The sequence below is a fragment of the Perna viridis genome, chromosome 9 (genome assembly GCF_037379345.1).
Source record: "Perna viridis isolate PV_CMFRI_1.1 ecotype Kerala chromosome 9, ASM3737934v1, whole genome shotgun sequence".
Classification (NCBI taxonomy): Eukaryota; Metazoa; Mollusca; class Bivalvia; order Mytilida; family Mytilidae; genus Perna; species Perna viridis.
In genome coordinates, this window is record NC_142453.1 from 31,746,419 (window position 1) to 31,756,790 (window position 10,372).

Here is a 10,372-nt window from a genome sequence, read left to right on the forward strand (position 1 = left end):
CTTTTCATAGACATGAAATTCTTGTCACGTTAAAATATCTCTGTTATAAAGATAAATAAAACACAAGGATAAAGATAAGTACTTTACAACATGTAAACAAGAATGTCGAAAATATCCAATATCTAAGACACAAGACATTTTCTTCTAGAGAGGGGGGAGGGCTGGGATTCATTATTGAATGAGAACATGTTTTCGTGCAGAACGAAAAAAGAATTTTTTCAGCGACAGTCGGGGTCAAAACCTGCAATTTTGAGTAATGGGGCTAATAAAGAATCATATTTTTTTCTATCGATGGCTGAGTAAAAATTTCTTGAAATTGATTTTTTTAATCCAAGGGCCCCCTACCCCCTCCCTCCCCCAGCTCTCTCGTTAAAAATGGACATTGCCTTACAGTTGGAATCTATTTCAAATACACAAACTGTTATGTATATATATATGCAAAAAATAAATACAATGGTGCTTTATAGAAATAACTCGTGATCGGCAGGCTGTTTCACCGGACATCGTCGTTTTTCGTGTCCATCGTCCTCGAAGAGCAAATTTCTTGTCTTCTCTCACGTGTAAACTGGCCATTTAGCAGTCCTAAATATAAAATATAATGACGAAAGATTTAAGTCTGACAATCGAATGATTCCTGAGTTTTGATGTGTGCCACTTGTTGTTCTTCATACTTTTGACAGTATCCCCACCATGATCTCTGAGTACAGACCTTTTTGGGCTTCAGTGTGAAGCATTTAGATCCCATGATGTTGAAGTATATTCTGCCTATCATATTAGCCATTGGTGAGTAGGACTGCTTTAAACAGTAACGAAACCTGAAAATAAACCAATGGTAGTTTGATTTTGATTGACAAAAGTTAATACAAAGACAATCAATCGTAGTTCGCGCTCGTCCGTCTGTGAAGATGAAGTTGCTACATCTTAAGCGTATATTGCAGGATGTTTATATGTAACCATTAAGGCACGTTTGTTAGTCGTTTTAAATAATTAAATGTACAGAGGCATATGTTGTATTCCTCTACCGCCAGCGAAGTAAAGGGGCTCACATTTATATTTACAGTATGCCCGTGTGTCGGTCTGATCTTAGATTTATACCTTCAATGTCATATAAAAGAGTAAATGTCATTTAAATGTTCTGACTGATATGGAACTACATGTTTGAAAGTAGAACAAAATAACGAGCGAGGCATCAGTGTCACATAAGACCATTTCATGTTCAGTTTCTGTTTTTTTGTTTGATTTTTACCGTTGTTACCAATGGCAAACGCAGGTCTAGTAGTCGCTCAACTTTGTCCGTCCGTTCGTCCGTCACGCTTAGGGGTACCTACATTATGTAATCTGTATTACAAAAAGTATTAAACCAATACTAATAAAACTGTGCATAGTGTATACACACCTCCAATTATGGAGAAGTTTGATATTTTTTCATATACATATTGAACATGTGCTAACTTTGTATTGTGAATGTGCGTATCGTGCTTAAACTCAACTGTTTATGTCGGTACTACCACCAAAGATTATTCTCCGCTATTATCTGTTTCCGTTCAATTTGAAGGAATGGCCTTTCAAAATAAAATAAATTCGTTTTAAAATTTGGGATTGAAATGCGTGCATATTTTATGCTTGGTCTTCTAATATATGGTGTGCTTATATGGTAATTATTTGCAAAACACCAGCCTGAGTTTAAAGAACTACCTCTAAATTACAATATACGCTACATTATTATTCTGATGAATTATTCAAAAGATTGTCATTTATCTGATCTTTCTGAAAGAAATGAGAAACGATGCATTATTACTTTTTTATCCACAATCCTCCCGCTGTGATTGTTAGTGAGCTAACCCATTACACTTCCGCTTTACCAATTATCCCCTTTGGACTTAAAGCTTAGTTAAATTCAATTACATTTATTCAATTTTTGAGTTGTACAGATAAAATCTATGGTCCATTTCCAGCAGTAATGGACTAAACTAATGGCGAATTTTAATTAAAAGTTACCACGATTTGTTTCGCCAACTTGCTTTTTATAACAAATCCGTGGATCTATCACAATGAAATTTCATGAATAACATGGATTTTGCAATTTCCGTATAAAGGTTATACAAATGGTTTACCGTTGTATACTGAAAGGGACCACAAGTATAACCATTGACAGCATTATCGGCGGGTGTTATGTAGCAAGGTATTTAAGCCTCTTCCAAGATCAACGAACCCAAATAAATACAAATCCCATTTGTCCGCAAAGATTCATATTAAGGTTCAGTATACCTGTTGAACTTTGATTTCTCAAGACCTTAGTTGTTGATAAATATTTATAAGGTGGAATTTGTATCAACATCCTAATGTCAATTAAAGTCACATTATGGTCATAAATATATGTCAAATCTTGTCTGGATAATATTAAAGTAGTTACTTTCAAATTTTGAGATTTGATTTGCTTTTGATAGTAAATAGATGGCCATGTCTGCTGAGTAAGTTTACCATCAGATAAGGTTAAATTAAATAAACTTTTGTGGTCAGTTTAGATGGAGATAGAATAAAGACCATTTTCTTATCTACGACAGGATGACTGATAAGGGTAATTGCTTTCCTTATTAATCTTTCGAATTTAAAAGATGGTTTGTTTGCATTCCCTTCCACGGACTCGCCATTGAACTCGCCACCTATTAAGAATAAGATATATAAAGACCTTATATTGATGTCAATATAACATTTACGACATACAGTAATGCATTTCCGAAGGAAACATTAAGACGACGTTTTGTTTTCTTTTTTTTTAATTACCAACAAGAATATTTCATGGACACTATATAAGTTGTATAAAAAATTCATACAAATTCGTGTAATAAAATATAACATTCTAGCTTTTATTATATACAAAACGGAACAGATTTCTCACCATAATGTAAAAAGAAAGTGAATTATTTGCAATATATAAAATTTGTCTGACTTGTGCTACCAATCTTAATAAATGTTAATTACAAAAATAGAAAGGACAGTCTGTAAAGTACTGATTTATTCCTTTTGTGGAAATAAGATTTGAATTTGATAGGGGTATATCTCAACCACTGTAGTAATTGTAGCTTTCGTTAACCTTTAATCTTCTCTTACGACCATATAATTACGACTTAATACTTATTTACATTGAATGTCAAAAAGAGTATTTATTATACAATAAGAAATATGGGTAACTCGATCCCTTTTATCATAATTTACGCTTTAGAGGTGCAAAGCAATTTTCAGCAATCCGACGAAAACGTATGTAAATCGTTAGTGTTTGTGAAAACATGGTGTGGTCTATGTGATTGGAAGCAAATAAACAACACCGTAAAAAGATAAATGACAATGGATTCAATTTTGCACCTGTCTCTTATTTCGAAGAATGAACACCTTACACGTATGATTGACATATACCATGCGTTTTAGTAGAAACTACCAATAGACCAATCCGTTTTAACTACGGGACAGTCAGTGAGATACTTCCGAGAGGCAGGGCTTCGATTAGAACACAAGAATATTAAATAAGCATGCTCATTGACCATCCCACAGCTACATTGTATGTAACACGAAAAGTTCTGTACTAAACAAATAATATTTCTTCAGACCCGAAATATTACCGGACGATATATGCGTATCAATACGTCAAAAACTTCAATACAAATTTCGATTCTGTAGTATTATTTGCAACTAAAACCGTGTGCACTTCCTTCCAGTGCTGACCGTTCCATTTAGCAAACCCCATACTTTACTGTGTGCTTGTCTTTAGAAGACGGTATTATTTGAGTTTGAGAGTTTGATAGCTGTCATAAAATGTTATCTATTGTTAGAAAAAACATTTGATCTAAGACAATCTGTTCCCATATTTAGATGTGAAATTGTATCACTTTTAGTATGGAAAAGAAGTCGGACAGATCTTAATCGCAGTCACTTTGACTCAAACACATACATTTTATGCTTAATATTTATATGATAGTATAAAATGTAAATACTTGGGAAATAAAATTTCTTCAGAATCCATGTTTTATTCATAATTCTGAATGTAGACACGATCACGTGACTCGAAATTTCATGGCTGAATCAGAATAAGATGTATGGTGTGTAGGATCAATTAAGATTATTTTGGTGGGGATAAAAAGGAAAAGTCCAAAGTACAAAATGCCAGTTTGAAGATCCCATAACTATAGATCCTTGGAAACTTAATGAATGCTTGGGCTCTACATTTGTGTCGTAGAGTACATATAACATTACCTATATATTACTATACTCACGGGGTCTTTTTTTTTTTTGGCACTCCTTTGGAAATTTTAGACGAACGAATAATAATAAAATGAAGAAACAAATAATAGAAATAATACAAAAATGTTTTAGTAACAACATAAAAATAAAAGCCGATAAAAGAAAATAATGAGTTCACAAAAATAAACGAACGCTTCTATCGTGCGCCGTGCGTTAAAACGCACGATGAACGATGCAAAACGCTAAATGGGAAACGGAAACAATTGGGGATCTAAGGGCAATGTGAAGCTTTTTTTCTAGCGGGATTGGCATTGCCCGTCGATCTCTCAACCAACTCTCTGCATTATAGCATGTGTGTACCGTAGAACATAGAACATGCATCGGGTTAAACATTCACCTACCTGTATGTACGTTATCGATTTTCTTTTAAATTGTATTAGGAATAATAGTGAAAAAAAAACATGATTACGTGTAGACGGACGGATCTAGAACATAAAAAATGCAGATACTTTAACTTAAGTTCCTTTTTCCGAGTTGAACGAGCAGTCTAAGTGTGTACAATGCAAAATCCTCCTCTACCATTGTGTGAACTATCTTTACAAGTAAAACTGTATTTTCATATATATTTCTAACACGAATTTATATCAAACCTGCATCCTCTTCCTTATTTCAGATATGAAAAGATATATTTTGATTTGTCATAAAATATCCCTAATGTAAGATGATGATTATAGGTTAGAAGTGGGTTTATGTGACAGTCTTATAAAGGTGTTGAAACAGTATTAAATTCAATCCTTACGATTTTTCGCTGTAAGTCGTCATGGACGGTCTCATGTTGAAAATTAATTACTTGACACCTTAATTGTGTGTTTTTAAACAATTTTGGTTCAGTATGTATATAACAAGTACATATACTTCTGGCTTGTATTTTTCAGATTATAAATGCCTTTACACAATAGAACATCACTTAAGGGTGATGGCGAGATGTTCCCTTTTCCTTTTAGGGGAGTAACTTGTTAGATGTTTATATTGACGTTATTGGCGTATTCGTCCTCCGTTTTCGGCGAGTCTTTAACGTCTGTTCATAAAACCTTTCAGGTTCCGTAATTCTTTTCTCCGCTTGAAGTGAATAAAAGCATGTGAGTCATTAGAAGTACTCAAGTCTTCACTTGAGGCCGCAAAGAATGACTATTTATATGATACTAATCTAACGTATTAGGGTATGTTTGATCATTCAGAACCGAAGACCGATTGGTATTTAGTTTGCTTCTTTTGGGTACATCGAAACGATACATAATTTTATGTTATAGCCTATCTTATTATAGTGAATGAATAGTCAAGCATCATACTGAATGTACACATAAGGGGTTTCCGTTGATTAAATTGTTTTACTCCATAAGAAACCATTTCCTTTGCCTAGAGAATTCCATTTTCGTGAATGCACGTGGTCACGTGACGAGACTTAGAAGCCTTAGTTCACTATCGTTTGCCTAGAATTGACCAAAAAAATCCTGAAGTTATTGCATGTTCATTGTTTTCCTTATAAACAACAACTTTAATACAGTCGTGTGACCACGCACAGAAAGGTTGCAAGCGCGATGATCTAGAACGTTGTTCAAAAATGGTCATGATCAATTTTACCTTTGAAATAATGAGTCTCATTTATATCGACGATATTTTCACCTTATGAGCACCTCAAGTTAACATTTTCACGCGACATTCGTATATATGAACATGTTCACGTGACATTCACATATATGACTACATGTTAAAATTCCGTTCCTCCATAAACCATCTTCGGTTGGCACCAAGTTAGAAAAATAGCTTTGACAACCTGTAGCATTGCTGGGGTAATATATACCATATTTACATGCTGTTTTATTTAAACCCTGTGACAATAAAAACCAAAAGTTTCAAGTACGTAATTTATCTATATATAAATCTGGAATGGATAAAAACCTAATATTTTACTCCTTTTTAAAACTCAACGTATTGTAACAGTGACTCAAATTGAATATGCGATAATTAAAACGTCAAATTTAATTTCTAAATATACATTAAATTTTTGAAACTTTTAATAGTCAAAGTACCAAGAAGAGTGAAGTACGAAATTAAAAGCAATAAATTTATAAGAAGCTAAAATATGTCTTTAACAAAACATGCATTAGCAAATGTTTCAAGAAGCTTTTTCAGTTTTTGCAGGTTTAAAGGCCAAAAATTACTGAAATCCATAAAAAAAAAAGAAGTAGCTCACGGTATAAAATGTAAAATTACTCATTCGACTGTCATCCAGGTGTTGCAGTCATTTGCACCTTAATACTAAGGGTGATCAAAGTAGTTTAATGGGTAATTCATGACAGCACAAAGTACTTAAACCTTAGCTTCCAAACCCTCCCTTTTATTGCCTAATTTGTTTACTTAATTTTATGTTTTCCATTGTTCACAGTATTAAGTAATACATAAGTATTTCGACAAGTGCCTGCAAAAGACGCAACCACTAAAATCAACACTTCATTCTAGAATTCCCAGAGACAACTGCACTCTTGACATTTCCTGTGACTGGGTGAATGTAAATTATGGCATACCACACTTGACATGGTCAAGTCTTGGTTTGAGTTTTGTCAAGAAAAGTATTTTGAACTTTAATAGCAGCTCAAGAGATTACCAAACGGTGGCTGAAGTGTTGTAAAATAAAACATTAGAAAAAAAAATTGAAAATTCTGTTCATCATAGCAATCGAAAGACTTTGAGAAAATAAAAGAAGAAACATTCTTATCGTATGTTGTACTGCCACAATTAGAAATAAAGAAAACAAGCATAAACACGCACGAAGCATTGCCTTTCAATTATGTACCTTAGAACTATACTAAACTGACCTAAATTGCTATTGAACTTAAGATACCATAACTTATTTCTTAAAGTAGACACTTATAGGCGTACGTAATAAAACATGAAATAGGTAGTGATAAGATGCGAAAAATGCTCATGTTTCACGGTATGCAAAAAAAGGATAAAAATGCATATTCATATAGTGAAAAAAAATGCTGAATTAAAATAAAAATATTTTTTCTAAACACTAAGACCATATGAACATTGCGCCTTTCTTCTTGCGGGACATTTTATCACAGGTACAGTGTATCTTTTTTCCTAGGGATTTGTTTGTGAGTTTATGTGTTGTTCATATGTTATGAATTCTCTTCCCCATCACAGCTTTAATAAATATTCAATGTAGATACTTCCGGATTTTTTAAATTGTTTTACGCTTTTACCGTTTTCAATGGCTGTTAAAAGATCAGAATTATAAAGTATCCTCTTAGATTAATGATTTTCAATTGTTCTTAAAACAGTTTTAAGAAGCATTGATTGGTTTCCGAACCGGATTAAGAATGAGTCCGACTACCATCTATTCTAACTAGCATCACCATGATCGAGTAAGCAGCTTAATTTCTTCACACTTAAAAGACAAACATACCCAAAGCTTATTGTTTCAAGATCCTCTTATAGTTAGTACCATAACTTTTAGTTGAACTAATACAAATACAATGTATACTCTTATATCTTATCGCTGAGATGAAGAATCTTGAGAATTTTAATTGAGGTATATAGTTAAGCCTCTTTCTCATCCTTAGATTAGGCAATCAGAAATAATCCGAACTGGCCACAGAGAAAACTTTGGACCAACTGACCTCGTGTTTTTTTTTATCATTTAACACAGCAAAACATTTATAAAGTGTATAAGTCTGAGATTTGGGAACACATTCACTCCTACGTGTATTCGAAGTACTGTTTCATAAGATAACACCTAACTTCCATTTATATTAAAATAAGCCACTGTAGGATTTGACTAAGAAAAAATCAAGTTGACATAGAGGCCAGGTAATGGATAAATTTTGGTGCACAAATACATTTTGTCGCGTACCGACTAAAACAATTTGTAGACGCGTGCATTATATTGCAATATCATTCTACAGAACCAATTCTAAATCTGCTATCTGCTATACCTCCCCTACGTACATTACGAAGGAAAATTGTTGAAACTTGATTAGAAAAAGAAAATGAGAAAAAAACGATAGAAAATTGCATTGCATCCTTGCCTGAAGTACCAATGTCACATACAGCTTGAATCAAGTACAAATCGAGTATATCAATTAGTCTAACTCAGATAAACATTTTGGTATCCCACGTGTAATAACCATGGTATTAAAGTACTTTGCAGTAAATGCAGTCATATAATAGGTTGTTTTAGTTAATTAATGAAGTTTGTTTTGTGGGTGGTACGCGGTCGTTCGTCATTTTGTCAAGTTAATTTTCCGTGAAATGAATTGTTTTAAGTTGAAACTGCGAACAAAGCAACTTTGTTATTTTATCTTTTTTTATATAAAATATATAAGTACCAAGTTATCTTAAAGCTGTGGATGAACAATAACTCACTCTTATTGTTCTAATCCCTGACTTCAATTACAATTTTTTTTTTAAATTTTAGACCATATAATGTAATTACTGCATATTTGTAATCTGTCTGGATCAGGAAAGTAGGTATATGAGGTTAATTAAAAAAAAATTTAAAAAAATTAGTTTCATCCATGTCAACACCTTTTCTATTCAAATGTCGTTTTCTTTTCAATGTGGTATTAGAAAAAGTTAGAAACACAGCCTCCCCAACCTATACACATTCCGAGCCAACATTTATTATGTATGCTCGTTTATTTTCTTGTGGGTGTGTGAGTGTGTTTTTTTAATGTTGTCATTGTTGTGATTATCTTACTTGTTATCACACTCGCAGTGGAGTATAGCGTGAAACCGGTAGTTAAATAGGTTATATCTGGTAGAGAAGCTTGGAATCAGATCCGGGCAACAGTCGTGATCTCTGCAACAAACATCCGCCTCTTTGTCCTCCCCGACATCGTCATAGTGGGTCGCTGTTTGACCTCTGCCACACCATTTTGTTCCCGGGAACATCAAAAAACGATTAATAGGCGAACGTTTCCGGCGATGATGCTCTATTGTGGAACTTTCATCAATATTCCTCTTTCCACCCTCTGTCACATTTATCAATCCCTTATTTTTGCTGTTGCCCTTTCCATTTCTTTTCCTTTCCTTTTTTGGCGAATTATTTGTTAGACGTATATATTGAAAAGTGTTGTATTCGTCCTCCGTTTTCAGCGAGTCTTTTACGAGTCTGTTACACTGCTTCGCGGCACTTTTTATTTTCACAAAACTTTTTAGATTCCGTAATTCTTTCCTACGCTTGAAGTGATTAAGGGCATGTGAGCCGTTAGAGGTATCACCAGTTTGGTAAAGGTGAAATGCATTTCCTTCTTCAGTTGTTTTCGGTTCAAAAACATCGTCGGATTTAGAAAATTCGACAACAAATTCTAAAATTTCTTTTGGATCGTTGGAATATTCACAGTCCTTCAAAATTCCGTTTTGCAAAACAAGTTGAATTAAATCATGTCCGTTTGTAATTTGCCGAAAATGCATTTCATACGATGAATTTTGAAACGCCACTGTTTCCATCACAAGAATCCCTTTAAACGCTACTCGAACTTCCCTGAATTCCTTTTTTATTATCACATTGACGAAATTATTTCCAATGTTCTTCTCTCGATCAAAAATCCTAGCCCCGTTGCATCGGAGCAAAAACTGCAAACAAATTAAAAGTATACCTCCTATTTGCCTCCCCCTTTGGAACATTTTTCTACATTTTATCAAAAACCACGGAAACACCTAAATTTACACCTGTTTCACCAACTGCGCTTCTCCCATTTAAATGACATCTACTGTGAGCCCGCAGTTTAAATACTACGACTAACACAATACAATCCTAGCCACAGTATATGATCATTGAAACGACCTGTTACACTTCGCTGGGTGAAGGATTTTAGTAATAAAGCAATCCAACTGGAGTAATAGTAATTTATGAAAAAAATTAAAAATGTTTACGAAACGACCATCTAATTAAACAGCGAGAAATGCAGCTCTATTTACTTAGGTCCTGCTGATTACTAACGCCCCAAAAATGAAAGGTGGTGATAAAGGATGGGTTTTAAATATTAGCTATTGAGAGGCGACGGATTCTGGAACGATGTCGGTATGAAGCAGACGTGTATATCTCTCTCTGAAATATGTACAAAAA

General features: G+C 33.7%; 1 protein-coding gene across 1 annotated transcript; it reads right to left on the bottom strand.

Annotated features, from left to right (window-relative positions):
- LOC148607824 (uncharacterized) lies at nucleotides 1–10,094 on the bottom strand. Its single transcript, XM_088545664.1, has 2 exons — nucleotides 9,002–10,094; nucleotides 1–815 (listed from the first exon to the last, which is right to left on the bottom strand). Exons 1-2 carry the CDS (start codon nucleotides 9,928–9,930, stop codon nucleotides 611–613), a joined length of 1,134 nt encoding a protein of 377 aa, XP_088401790.1. The 5' UTR covers nucleotides 9,931–10,094; the 3' UTR covers nucleotides 1–610.
- Nucleotides 10,095–10,372: the final 278 nt, after the last annotated feature.